The sequence below is a fragment of the Notothenia coriiceps genome, unplaced genomic scaffold (genome assembly GCF_000735185.1).
Source record: "Notothenia coriiceps isolate Sejong01 unplaced genomic scaffold, NC01 NC01_scaffold00024667, whole genome shotgun sequence".
Taxonomy (NCBI): Eukaryota; Metazoa; Chordata; class Actinopteri; order Perciformes; family Nototheniidae; genus Notothenia; species Notothenia coriiceps.
This window is the reverse complement of record NW_011357368.1, coordinates 1,085,126-1,099,869: the sequence shown is the minus strand read 5'-3', so window position 1 is coordinate 1,099,869 and position 14,744 is coordinate 1,085,126. Positions and strand designations below refer to the sequence as shown.

The 14,744-nt window shown below is 44.7% G+C and overlaps 1 protein-coding gene across 1 annotated transcript in view; it reads left to right on the top strand.

The window, feature by feature from the left end:
* The window catches only part of LOC104955390 (cytoplasmic dynein 2 heavy chain 1-like), a 164,842-nt gene extending 155,515 nt beyond the window's left edge, over positions 1–9,327 (top strand). The window contains exon 17 of the mRNA XM_010782718.1: positions 8,909–9,327. Coding sequence (XP_010781020.1) covers positions 8,909–9,327 — 419 coding nt within the window. The remainder of the gene's footprint in view (positions 1–8,908) is intronic.
* The last annotated feature ends 5,417 nt before the right edge of the window (positions 9,328–14,744 follow it).

Here is a 14,744-nt window from a genome sequence, read left to right as displayed (position 1 = left end):
GCCGCCGGGCGTGGGTGCCTTTGTCGCTACCCAAGCCCAACGCACGGTCTTCCCACCGTCACTTCCTCTCCCAGAGCTGCTTGGGTCGTCGAGTCGGCACGCTCCGTTCTCGCCACACAACAAGAACCTTTTTGACAGGCTGTGGAGTCCTCCCCCTTCGTCCTTGGTAGGTCGACAATGGTCATTCCTACCCTGCACACCTGGAGTTGACTACCTACACAATCCGGCAACCTTCGCGTCGGTGAAAACTCCTTGAAGGAACTGGGACCTGTTGAGGCGGGAGATACAAATCCTCCGAGTCCTCGAACCTCAATACTGCCGCCCTAGCTGTGGTTAGGGGCCCCCCTCGCAGTGACTCCAACCTAGTTTGTTGAAGTGTCACCGTTCCGGGAGGACGCTCCCACGGCCTACTCTTAGGCCGGGCTCTTTACGACTTCCGGAGACCCCACAACTCCCTGACGAGTACCAACTTGTGCAGAGTAGTTCGCCCAAACGCACCTTCAGTCTTTTGTCAATGGCTACTCGACCGTCTGGCCCAACCCACCAAGGGGAAAAAATTTTTCCCGCCCCTGGTCTCCACACACGGCTCTACATGTCTCCGGAGTGTGATGAGTCGGAGGGGGCCCCTTTCAAATGAAGACTTTCCATGAGCCTTTTTCCTCGCCAGTCCGCTAACAGCTTGGAGTCTAAACTCCTCATTGTTACGCCCTTAAGGCGTAGGAGCGCTAGCACTTGCTGCCTAGTCGAAAAAACGGTCTTCGCTAACGTGGTGACGGAACAAACGTCTACTACACCAGACCTACCGGAGTAGCCGAGACGCTGGAAGTCGTGAGTGACCTAGCGCCAAGCGTTGCTCACAACTTCGCGCGACCGCTACCTCCTAGTCGTGAAGGTTAGACTCCCCCCGTACCGGAGTCGTCTCGTTTGACTACGCCTGACAGGTGAGGTTCATCCCTTACTCAGGACATTGGGTTCACTTCCTTTAAGTTCAATAGAGCCCCCAAGACGAAGAGCTCACTCCTTTGTTACCTCGCACCCTCTCAACCGCAGCCTCTTAGCCTCGGTGCTCGCCTCGCATGACGTCAGCGACATGGCGGTGGCAACACTGCTTTTCCCTCGACTCGCGTCTTCCCGGTTTCGAGAGACAGAATGGCGCGGTAGCGGAGGTGTTGCCCACGTTGCCTTTTCGGGCTGCGCCCGGCCGGGCTCCGTGGCAAGCCCGGCCACCAGACGCTCGCCGACGAGTCCTCCTTCTGGGCCTGGCTCCAGAAGGGGACCCCGGGCTTCCTCCGGGCCGGGTATCCTCACTTCTTTGTTGTTCTTTCATGAGGTCTTGTGAACCAATCTTAGTCTGGCCCCTTGCCTGAGACCAATTTGCCATGGGAGACCCTACCAGGAACACAAGGTTCCAGACAACACAGCCCCCAGGTTCATCAGGGCACACAAACCTCTATACCACGGTAAGGTGCTGGTTCTTCAGAGAGGAGCTCCACAGCCACAGTATAATTTAACCGTCACAGTCTGAGTAGTAATCCCCATGACTATCAGATGATTGGTGAGGTTACACCACTACTATTGGGTATGTTCCCTTTTAAGTATGTTCTCTTTTGATATGATACTTTATGCTTGCATAACCAACCATATTTTCCAGATTTATTCAAAAATACAAACTGACTGTTAAGGCTTTAAGTGGAGAAAGAGGAGGCAGACAGGAATGAGAGAGGACGATAAGGGACAGCAAAGGCAGCTGCCAATCATCGTCAGTCATGTGGAAAGTTGCACAAATGATCTGTGTCACCAAGGGCTTTTACCAAAACTTTGTTTGATTTAGGGTGAGAGGGGCTCAAGATGTATAGGTAACGTAATATAAATGTTGTTGTTCACAGCGTTGTTCTTCTCCACATTGTTTACTTGTAATGGGTTCATGTCAAAAGGTCTTTTAGGGATCACTTCCTTCAGATTAAGAGTTCATTGTTGCCTCTCTCCATTAAGCTGACTCACATGAAGCCATATTGATTTACACTGAACTACTCAACAGACTTTAAAGACAGACAGAAAGGGTGAGATACCTTGTGCTGTAAAGTCTCTCAGGTTCTCCATGTCTGTTTATTAGCTTCCTCATTCCTCTTTTTTACCCTCCATTTCACACTTACCCTTCTATTTTTGGACGTCGTCCTCTCTACCAGTCATCACTTTGAACTAAATGAATATATTTGTTCGTTATATTTCACAGTCCAACCAGTAGAAGCTGCATGGTGGCTGACAGCGAGGATTCATTACATGAATTAGTCATTCCCCTTTATTCATTATTAAGATAAAATTACTTATCATGGTTTAAGCACAGCCATCCCATCCAAATGTTAAATCCTCCTGCAGTCAAAACACAGATATCATAGTTACCAAGGGTTTAATTTCCACCGAAACTTGAGCTTTCCATCAGAAATAATTAATGTCTCCTTCAGTTGTTATTCTACTTTTTATTCCCCTTGAATTAACTCAAATGCTTCTGCCTCAGATTCAGAAATGGCAGAGTGAATTCAAACATCAGACAGACCAACTAATCCTACTCTTTTGCAAAGTGGCTTTATTTAAGCACTAGCTATGAAAGGGAAGTACGATAACAAATGAAATAATAAATAGAAAAAACATCTCTGCTGATGTGTAGGATGAATTTTTGGAGATGTATCTGTGTAGTAATGTCATTGACTGCTGTGTATGATAGATTCATCCGCTTCCTCCCGCTTAATCTCTAATCCCTTGCCCAGCTGGGGCTCTGTGTGTGTGTGCGTGTGCGCGTGTGTGTGTGTGTGTGCGTGTGTGCGCGCACGTGTGTGTGTGTGTGTGTGTGTGTGTGTGTGTGTGTGTGTGTGTGTGTGTGTGTGTGTGTGTGTGTGTGTGTGTGTGTGTGTGTGTGTGTGTGTGTGTGTGTGTGTGTGTGTGTGTGTGTGTGTGTGTGTGTGTGTGTGTGTCCCCTGTGTGTGTGTGTGTGTGTGTGTGTGTGTGTGTGTGTGTGTGTGTGTGTGTGTGTGTGTGTGTCTGCATGTTAAGCTTCATATCTGTGTTTGAGAGTTTCATTTGCATGCAGATATGTCTCTGTCTGTGACTCTCTGTGTGTGTCGGTGTGACTGAGGGGTATTCAAACTGTGAAGTTTAGTTTTTAACACTATTTTGTCAAATGTGCTGTCCTACTTACTGCATAGATGACTTCTTCCCTACCTCTGACGAAATTAAAGACAAGTAATAATTGTATAAAGTGAGACTATACTACATTTTCAACCCATCAACTGTATTACTATCAATGTATTCTACTTTGGCTTAATCTGATTCAGAACAATAACCAAGACTTGCAAAAGTAATTTTTAGTAATGAACATTTCCACAAATATAGTATATCAAAAATATATATAAAAATCAAATGAACAAACATACACACACACACAAACAACAAATATATGTTCGGGCAGAGTTTGATGGAGTCAGCTCTTATTTTTAATACAGTTGCCAGTGCGTTTGCTGTTTTAGAAAATAGACAAATACAACACGCTTTCTTCCTCTAAAGACATTAATTGTGCATTTGTTGTGGTATAAGAGTTTTTCTATAGGTGTCATTCAATTATTTTAAACATGTTGATGCGTGGTCCCAAAAATCTTACATTTTACGTGACTGCTGTGCACATGTGTTATAGAAGCAGTTGGGAAATGCAGTGCTGCTTATAAGTCTGTATTTCACACTTATCAATAATCAAATAATTTCATTCATATTTGGTGAGACATATTTTGAACTTACTCTAACCTTTGAGTGTGTCTGTATGTGTGAGAGTGCCAGTGACAGCTTCCATATTTAGGACACTGTGTGTTCAGTATGTCCGTGTGCGCTTGTAGTTACAAGCTTTAGTGTTCTTACAGTAAGTGCACTGGGCACATATGTGTGGGCATGGACGATCACACAACATCAGAGCTGGATATCACATGTAGCACTGTGACCAGATCACTGCGTGCCCTTGGTGTATACACTCACACACACACATGCTTCCCGGACATACTGTGTGATTTTTCACTCTGCCACTGTGAAGTTGTGCGTGTAGTGCTAAAAGGCTTGGCTGGCAGCTGAGAGCTTTCAGAGGTCATGGCATCAGCATTTAACCATCCACAATGCCTTCTGATAGACATGTCTTCGCCTCACTAATCTACCATACCTAGTCATTTCCAGTTTATTAGATTCATTAATATGTGTTGCATTTGGCACTCTATGTGTTTGACAAATGTAATACACTCAAATATTTCTTTGATATTCATGCACTATTACTGCTGCTTTCAGACTGCCATCCTTTACTATATATTGCATTGTGCTTCTATAATTATATGCTACTGCTTGTATTTAAAGTCATATGTTGCTTACTTATATCCAACATGTTCCTTGCTCAACCTGCCTTCTTAACTTTTGCTTTATTAAAATGAAAAAAAGAAAACTAATAGACCTGTGTATCCTATTAAAACATAAATGATCTTATCAAGGAGATTAACATTTCTAATCCAATTTAGTCTTGAAAAACTCTACGGCAGGTGTAATGAGGTCATTTTGAATGTTGACATTCATTTCTCGAGAGAAAAGCATCTTTGATTTGTTGATTAAATGGACTCTATGATTAGCAAACTGGTGGTAGCCATGGTAACATTTCCTCTTTGTGCGTCGTATTCTGCATTTGTCCTTTAGGTACAAGTCTCAAGTCAATCCTCTCTCATTATTGGACCTTTATCGTCTATAAGAACTGCCTTCAACACTCACATGACCCGTGCTAAGCCAGACAAGTAGGGTAGGAAGGCATCATTTGTGCAATATACATGCAAGTGCAACATAACCTTCTGCAATTTCACGTTTATTACCATGATGTACATATCTGCTTTTCAGTTGTTTACTTATGTGTTATTAATAACGAGTGCATACTTAGCCATTTTTTTTCACTTAATCTGCAGTGCACTATCTGCTAATTTTAATTATGTAAATTACACCGTTGCGGGACAAATACAGGATTTCTGATTATGATATTTGTTGTTACACAAGGACATTCAGCTTATATGCACTCACACTAACACATTATTTTGTATAGATGTTTTCCTATAATATTACATATTTCATATATTACACTGTCTTGACAGCAAATCTGAAAGTAATGGGTTATAGAGTATTGGTTGGGTTTGATTGTGGTTGTCAGAGTCTACTAATGTTGAGTCGTCTGGTGTCCCAACATTGAAATGAACAACATGGGTGACCCCCTTCATTTCTCAGGTGTTTAAATTAGATGGTTAAAACTGAAGGCCAATGGATGAAAACTTTAGAAGTAAATCGATTCAAGATATCATTTTAAGTGTTTAGGAGTCATTTTACTTGATGTATCTCAGTAGATGAGTTGAACATCTTCACCTCACTCTCAACATACTTACCTAACACCAGTTACACCGATGTGTTCAGTTTCTAAAGTGGCTCCTGTGATGAGACAGTAAGGGACATGGATAGATAGAAAGGGAGATGAGTGTGTGTGTGTGTGTGTGTGTGTGTGTGTGTGTGTGTGTGTGTGTGTGTGTGTGTGTGTGTGTGTGTGTGTGTGTGTGTGTGGGGACCTTCACTGATGTCCTCCGATGGAGATGAGTGTGTGTGTGTGTGTGTGTGTGTGTGTGTGTGTGTGTGTGTGTGTGTGTGTGTGTGTGTGTGTGTGTGTGTGTGTGTGTGTGTGTGTGTGTGTGTGCTTCAGTATCCTTATGGCTGTGTCTATGTCATGTTGGTTGGTTTGCAGAGCAGATGGGTTTATAATGAGGAAACACAATGATTCTGATAATGATGACCGGATAATTATACTGCATCTGAAATAGAGAGAAAGGCGCAGGGAGTGTGGCAGTGGTGTTTTAAAAAAGATTTAAAAAAGAGTGGAATGGATGATAGAAAGAGGAGTACATGTACACAAAGAGGGGTTAAGATGAGCCCTATTCAGTGTGTCATGGGAAATGGAAGAGAAGGGGAGCAGAGAAGGGAAAGATGAGAGCAAGGTGCCCAATGACAACAACATATCTTATACTGAAATATGTACACTCTAAGTTGAACCATTTTAAAAGGTAACCATAAGAAAAGCACATCTCATTTCAATGCTGGCATATTCTGTTGTAGATAAAAGACTTAAAACAGCATCTATATTTGAAATATTTTGGGCATGTTTTAGAATTCCTCTTTATAAATGCCTATGACTAATGACTAAGAAACGTACTATATGTGTCAATCATACCTGATCTATGTATTATCTATCTATATCTATTCAGTCTTACTGTCATATTTGCTTGAAGTACAGATAAGCAGGAGCAGGAGTTAAAACAAAGCACAAGCATAATTGAGTTTAAAAGGATGTACAGAAACGCTTTTTTGGAAAAATATGAGAATGAAGAAAGGTGATTGAAGATGAGAAATGATTGTATATGTATGTATAAATGTAAATCTATGTAGGAATAACTTGCATAATGATTTAAAGGACAATCATTGATCAAGTAAGGGGTGGGAATTAATAAGCATTTGCTTCCTCCTACTACCTTTTGGACACATATGATTTATTATTATTGATATGANACCCAGGGCAGGTGGGGCAATGGCCATTAGCTTCCGAGTAATGGTGAGTCAATTTTCGTTTCTTCATATCTTCGTTCGTTTAACTCTTTGGTTGTCAAGCTCGTCTGAGAGAAAAGGATGTGGGCGGCAGGTGTGCCGCCTTATACTACTGTGGGCTGCCGCGCCTTCGGTTAGGCTCGCCCCGATTGGCCGGCTACGTTTACGTAAACTCAGTAGTGGAAGGCACGCACAGCCATGATAGAGTGAGATACCCATAGAGTCCAGAGAGGCGGAGGCCTGTGTGAAATATAACTAAAGTTGATGTTGTTGCGTAAGGAAACACACAAGGCTATGGGTGAGAACAAAACGACACAGCACACAAACATCAATAAACCTCATGCCTATGTGAAGTTATGGTGGAGGGAGCATCATGGTTTGGGGTGCCTCAGGGCCTGGACGATTGCCTCATCGACGGAAAATGAATTTCAAGTTTTATCATACATTTGCTGGGGAACTTAAGGCCATCTGTCCCCAATTGAAGCTCAACAGAAAGATGGGTGATGCAACAGGACAACGACCCAATAGCACAGAAGTTAAATCAACAACAGAGGATGGCTTCACGAAGGAAAATATTGCCTCTGGGAGTGGCCCAGTCAGAGTCCTGACTCACCCTGCACTGAATGTTTTACATGGTTGTGTTCAATAAAACATAAAAACACTATAATTGTTTGTATGCGTTTAGCTTAAGCGACTGTTGTTTGTCTATTGTGTTTGTGACTTAGATGATGATCAGAAACACATTTTATGAATTTCTATTGCAGAAATCCAGGTAGTTACAAAGGGTTCACATCTTTGTCTTGCAACTGTATGTTAGGCAAATATTGCTAATGCATTTGTTTTCAAGTTTCTTTGTTACATAGCCCTCAGCATCTCAAATGCTTAATTTTTTTATTGGGAGGCATTACAATGTAAAGGTCATTTGGTCATCATGGCCAATTTCTATTGATCATAATCATTGTTGAGGTATACTAGAATAGATTTACAATTGTGCAATTTTCCAAACTCACATGGTTTTCATACAGCACTCTGTCATAGTATGTGTATTCACTCTGTCTCTAAAGCCTTCGTTGGATTTCCTGCCCCCCCTCCCTGTGAGCCCATGTGGCTCTGATTGTGTCAGCTTGCCCACCTATGTCTGATGCAGTCCTCCCACCGTTACCAGCGGAAACATCAGTGGATTATGTGTTACAATCGGCGTTTGTTAGCAACCAGGATCGATTCCAGTAATGACAAACAGATATACAAGCTGCGTGGGCTGGGTGCCGTGTTGGCGGCGTGATTGTTGCGCGGATCCTGCTGCGCAGGAGCGGAAGTGTCGGAGCTCCGGTCTTTCCTGGTTGCTTCGTGGGGTCTGCGATACAGCGAACATCGCAAATGGACGCAGGAATTGTCAGGATTTGAGTTTTTGTGTCGTTAAGTTTGGTTGTTATTTTGCATGTTCTGTGTTCCCAGTCTCATGTTTTCCTTCCTTGTGTCTTGTTTGATTCTTCTTCCTGTGTTTGCCCTCCTGTCGTTAGTTTCCCTGGTGTGTCTGATTGTCTCTTGTGTTCACCTGTTTATCCAGCTGTTTCTTGTCCTGATTACCCTTTCGGTATTTAGTCTTGTCTCTTCCCTCTGTTCCCCTGTCGGGTTCATAGTTTTCACGCTCACGGCTCCATTGTTTGTCTTGACGTTTTGGCATCCTGGATTCTGTACTCGCGCGCTCCCTTGTTTGGTCATGTTAAGTTTTTTCTTGTTTTCTTTTGTCATCGTTTTTTTGTAAAATAAAGCTCGCTTTTTGTTTAATGCCAGCATTTTGGGTCCTACCTTTTCCACGCACCCTACAGAATGAATCGACCAATTAGGACCCCAGCGGATTTTGATTGATTTTGAGTTGGATCTGTTCCATACTGGATTGTGGCCCTCAATGTTATCATTGGCCGAATGGAGTGCGAACCTTTTTATCTGGTTTGTCTGGGTTTATCTGGTTGTTAGTCTAGTAGGGACAAAGAGGCTATACTTCAAAAAGCACAAGTGTAAGTGGCAACTGCCCCTTTTGAGGAGCGGTTTCGAATGGTCTGTGTAGCATGTGTGCTCCAGTCCCATTTTATGACCTTTTGGATGCCGTTGCGTTTGGAGGTCGAGGGGCTCCAAAGACCTCTAAACGCAAGGTCAGGAAAGCCCAGCTAGTACTCCAGTACCGCCCACACAGCCATGGATCCCTGTGGTTCCAGCCAATGTTCCCGTTTTGTTACTCTCAATAGCCATGTCGCGGCTTCAGTTCTGGCCCCAGTCCATGTCCCGCTCCAGTCCCCTGGTCCAGCAGTATGTCCAGTCCAGTTCCTGGTCTCTAGCACCATTGGTCTCGTGTCCCAGTACCTGTCCAACTCCACGCCTATGGATCGTTTTCAGTACCGTCAGTCAATAGTCCGTGTCCCCCCCCAGTACCGGTTACACAGCCATTTCTGGTTCCGATCGCCATTCTGTCGATGGACGCGGCTTCATTCCGTCCCAGGCAGCCATGTTTCCGGACTCCAGTTGCCCGGCACAAGCCATGGTCCCGGCTCCCGGTGTCCCAGCGCCATGGTTCCGGCTCAGTACCGGCTCCCAGCAGTCATGGTTCCGGCTCTCAGGTGCCTGTTCGCCCCAGGAAGCATGCTCTCCGACTCCCCTAGCGCTCCAGTAAGCTCTCCGGCCTGACGCCAGTTCTCTCCCGTGTCCTGTCGGCGTACCGGCCGACTCCAGCACTCGTCTCCTGTCGGGCGTACGGGCCGACGCCAACTCCCGTGTCCTGTCGGTTCCGCCGATTCCAGCTCCCCGTCTCGGTTGGCTCTCCGCGTCCGAGGCAACTCCCTGTTGTCCTATCGGCATATCCGGACCGTCTCAAAGTCCCCTCTCAAGTCCTCTCTTCAATTTCCTTCTGAGTCCCTCTCAAGTCCCTTCAAGTCCCTTCTCAAGTTCTCTCAAGTCTCTTCTCGAGCCATTCGAGTCTCTCGCTCTCTCACGTCCCCCTCTCAAAGCCACTTCAGTCCCCTTCGATTCCTTCTCGAGTCCCTCTCAAGTCCCCTCCTCAGCATTCAAGTCAATCTCTCGGTTCCCTCTCGATGCCTCCTCTCAGTCTCCTCTCGTGTTCCCTCTCAAGTTCGCTAACTCAAGTCTTACTCTATGTGCTGTCTCTTCCAACACCTGATCCGTGTCCTGTTGGTCCGCGGAACCTTTCCGCCGGATTTTCTGCCAACACCAGATCCTGTTCCTGTTGGGTTCCCGCCGACACGTGCTACGCCGAGGGTCCTGCTGACACCTACCCATGTTCCGTCCAGAGTCCAGTCTACTGCCTGTCCCGCCAGAGGGTAGCCACCATGCTCCTGCTCTCGATCCCAGTGCCCGGGCAATCAAGCTGCACTAGAGGCGTTTCTCATTGCGGGTCGTTACGTTCGGTTCCTGTGGTCCGCCGACACGTGCTACGCCGAGGGTCGCTGTCCGACACCTGCCCATGGTTCCGTCCAGAGTCCAGTCTCCGTCTGTCCGCCAGGCGGGGTCCACCCTGCTCCTGCTTCTCGATCCCGCAGGGCGGCCGGCATCAAGCTGACACTAGAGGGGTTCCATTGCGGTCGTCGTTCGTCTCCGGAGAATATCCCTGTTCAACCGCTCCTATGCGGCCCCCTGAAGTTCGCCCGCTGTGGCCTTCGCCCCTTTTTGGACTCTGCCTTACCCCCGGGCCGTCCGCCCGAGACCCCCACCATGAACTCTGCCTTGCCCCGGGCTGTGCGCCCGAGACCCCCACCATGAACTCTGCACTTGCCCCCCGGTCCATCCGCCCTCCACCCCCTCCCGAATCTTGCCCCTGGGCTGTCGACCCAGACCCGTCCTCCGGACCCCCTCCACCCACCCTTTTGGAAATGTTGGACTTTGTAGGGACGTCTTGAATCCGTCCCTTGAGGGTGGGGTTATGTCAGGATTTGAGTTTTGTGTGTTAAGTTTTGGTTTTATTTTTGCTGTTCTGTGTTCCCTGTCGCATGTTTTCCTCCTTGTGCCTTGTCTGGTCCTACTTCCTGTGTTTGCCTTCCTGTCGTTAGTTTCCCTGGTGTGTCTGATTGTCTCATTGTGTTCACCTGTTGCCCTTGTGTTTCTCCCTCCTTTACCCAGCTGTTTCTTGTCCCGTGATTACCCCTCTCTGTGTTTAGTCTTGTCTTTCACTGTGTTCCCCTGTCGGTTCATTGTTTGTCTTCCCTTCACGTCACGCTCCATGTTTGTCCTTGAAGTTTTTGATCCTGAATTCTTTACTCGTGCTCCCCTGTTTTGGTAATGTTAAATGTTCTTGTTTTCTTTTGTCATCGGCTTTTTTTGTAAAATAAAGCTCGCTCTTTGTTAATACCGCATTTCTGTCCTACCTTTTCCACGCACCGCAACACAAGCCTTCCCACACTTGTTGACTTCCCAATTAGCTTCACCCCTCAGCGAAGGTCACAGAACTCAAACTAGAAGGGCATGACAGCAGAGTTTTGTGGAAGGTAGAACATCTGATTTTCCTTGACATTGAGTTTAATTCTAGAACCCACAAGCTTATTGGATAAATGGCATTCTTTACAGGTCCAAGAAAAAATAGCTGACAAATAGTAAGTGCTCCTTTAAAACACTATGCATCACATTCAGGAAGTTTCACTAAATTCCCATCTTGGAGCTTTCCAGGAACCAACAGGATTCCATTGTTGGCCACTGAGAGATGCCCAGTATATTTTTAGTTTCCTATAAAGTCTATATGTTCAATGGTTAACCACTGGGAGCCAACACATACAACCAAAGGGTTTTTTCTGTTGGCCTCTGAGTGCTAAAATGTGTAACCACAGTCTTTTCCTACCAATGGAAGCCATACAGTAAACAACCAGTACAGTGGGAGTCATTCAGTATCTTGCCTATTTCTTCAGCTACAACTTTCCCTGCATGCCAGCAGCAGGTTTACTAATTGTATCCATTCAATTCCTTTAATGTCTTATTTTGTGTCACTATGCTCCCATTTAATTTAACCATTCTCAGTAAGATTGGGTGTAAAGCAGTTTCATGTGGATGAAGCCTGTCTACCCTATGGAACTGCCTCTTTACTTAATGACACTTGACAGCCAGTTTCCGCAGAAAAGGTCAGTCAGTTTGCACATGCAATTATGATTTATGGCTCAAAGAATCTTACTACTGCTGCAGGGAATTTGACGATTTAGATATGTGAATTGATGAATTGGACAAGAGGCTATGTATGGTGCTGTTAGAGAGGTTGTGGGGTGTTAATTATAATAATGGTAGGTTGGAAGATCCCCTAAAGTAGGGGAGGGTGTATATACAGTAGTAGCCTTTAACACAAGCGCAAGATTTATGCTGCATTGAGACTGTTAATAGCAGTTGTTGGCAGCAGCGCAAATCATATTTCAGCATAAGGCAGGACATATGGCAGCGCTGACTCATGACTGGCTTTTTAACAGGTGGTACGACCCAAAAATCTTTAAATGGCTTCTCATAGGGACCAATAATAGAACCAAGAGACTGGTCATTTTAGGAAATAAACAGATTGAAGCTTGAGAGCAGTTTCAAGCAGGAAATGTCTGTGTACTGCGAGTCACTGCGACATACAGTATATCAAACGCTCTCAAAAGCATCAGTCCATAGTCTCGAGGTTGCCCCAGGGGATAGTAATAATTGTCTGGCCAAATCCTTCATTCTCACAAAATGTTTTAGATTCCGAACTGTATATGGACAATCCTCTATATATTTTTTGCACAATTCTGTTCAATTGCTATTTTGCTATTGCTACTTTTTTTAAATAGCCTTTGAAAAAAAGAAACAAATATATTACTATTTTTAAATTAATTTGGTTATGTATGCACCTATACACACAATGGCAATAAACCTGAATCTAATTAGGATTCTAAATGTAAGTTGTCTGACTAAATACTTCAACCTATTTTGAAAGTTACTGCTTATATGCAAAGTAAAATATAAAACATGGAGAGCCACTGCAAAGTTGTGACTCTTTAGGTTTCTGACTTAAACCAAACAATGAAGTGTACAATCATAAATACTCACCGCTCTGAATCTTTAGTGTTTTTGTTGTTGTAACTGTGTGGAGAAGGTCAGCCAGCCTCTTGGCTACAGTTGGGAGGAGGGGGTATATATATTGGTTTGGCTTGCGCAGCTTGCTATGAGGACTAAATGTCACCGCTCCAGCTGGGCTGATTCTGTCGCCATGCTGCCTCCCTAGGGGTTTGATGGATATTCAGGGCAAGTTTTGGATACATTTTCCTTATAATTCTCAAACAGAAAATACCAATTCCATTCATTACAGAAGCACAATTGGGAATTCATATGCTGGTTGAGAAGAGAATTCAGCCCAATACTGAGACTCTTAACTGGCGAGGCCAAGTGCCCAATGCATGATTAGACTAGGTCCAGACACGTTTCAGATGAGATTTTAGAATCCACTTGTCAGCTGAGTCTTAGCCACCCTGCTAGAAAGGGCATGACTTGCATCTTGAACACTATGTTGCAAATGTATTATCTTTTCAATGTACACACGGCATCTATTGCACGTCTGTCCGTCCTGGGAGAGGGATCCCTCCTCTGTTGCTCTCCCTGAGGTTTCTCCCTTTTTCCCTTTAAACTGTGGGTTTTCTCCGGAAGTTTTTCCTAGTACGATGTGAGAGTCTAAGGACAGAGGGTGTCGTATTGTCATACTGATATTCTGTACAAACTGAAGTCCACTGAGATTTGACAAGATTATTGCAAAATTAAATAAATTTAAAAGTATTTTAAGTTACAGCTATATTGGTCAATATATTGGTTATTTTGGTCTTCTTAAAGGGGCCCAGTTATACTTTTTTGGTTTTCCCTTTCCTGTAGTGTGTTATATAGGTTTTTGCGGTCTGCAAAAGGCTAAAATCCCATAGCTCCCACCAGCCCACCCCCCAACCTTCTGAAACGCCCCTAATGGACTCCCCTGTTTACTTAACACTATGTAGCACTCACACTTTTATTGGCTAACGCTCCAAGACATTAAATGTGTTGGCTAAGTGAAAATTTGTCAGTATGACACAAATAAGACCTTTTTAAACATTAAAGAGCATCTTGCAGGTTTTTTTTTTTTCTACATTTATGCTTAAACTTGCTTGAAAATTACAATTTAAAAAGTGAATGTAGGATTTGATATGTTTTACGAGACATAAGGGCAGGAATTCAGAGGGAAAGGAGCAATTTTGAGCTCTGCTCTTAAAAACTGCTTTTTTTTTAAGGTCATACGTCAAACGCGTCATATTACATAACAAAGGGGAAACATCTCCGCTCTCTGACCGCGGGTATAGTTAGTAGTTGCGTTGAGTTGAGCGGTTGTGTTTTAGTGAGCTGGTATTTTTCTGTAGTTTTACATTGTATTTCACCATTTGTAATCATGGTGCAGTATTGTGTTTGTGCAGGTTGCACAAATACCAGCCTGTCAGGACATCGAGTCCACAGTAAAAAGGACCGGAGCTTGCGTTCGTTCCTTGTTTCGTTGTGCATCCATCTCCCTGCAGCACATACTCTCCACAGCTTTATCAGAAAACCGTATTACTTCTCTCTCCCCCCCCCTTCGCTGCTCTCTCTCTCTCTCCCCTCCGGTACACGGCACCGTAAGACGTAGTGTGGAGTTCCATTAGGTACGCTCGCTGTGGTGCGCTGTGGCGCCAGCCGTCTCTTTGTGTTTGTTTGTTTCCCCTGTCTGTGTTGTTAGTTGTGCAGTGGTAGCTGTCACTCCTGGCTCACCGCTCACCTCCACTACCTGCGTGCAATCAGCCTGTGCCCCTCCCCGACTCCACCACCTGCCCATCAAGCCATTTACAACGCATATCCGGAGGCTCCACACCTTCTCCCCAGTCGTCAATATCAGCCGTATCTCGCGTCTCTCCTCCGCTACTACAGCAGTCTTTGCTCCTGACGGTGATTGCATATAGGTGTATCGGAGATACGGCTGATACTCGCTTCGTTTTCGTTATCGTAGCTCGCCGTATCAACAGTGTCACTGCTTGACGCTTACATGTATTCTCCCAATTTATTGTTACGTAGCCTTCTAGATATACTATGATGCAAACATTTGATCA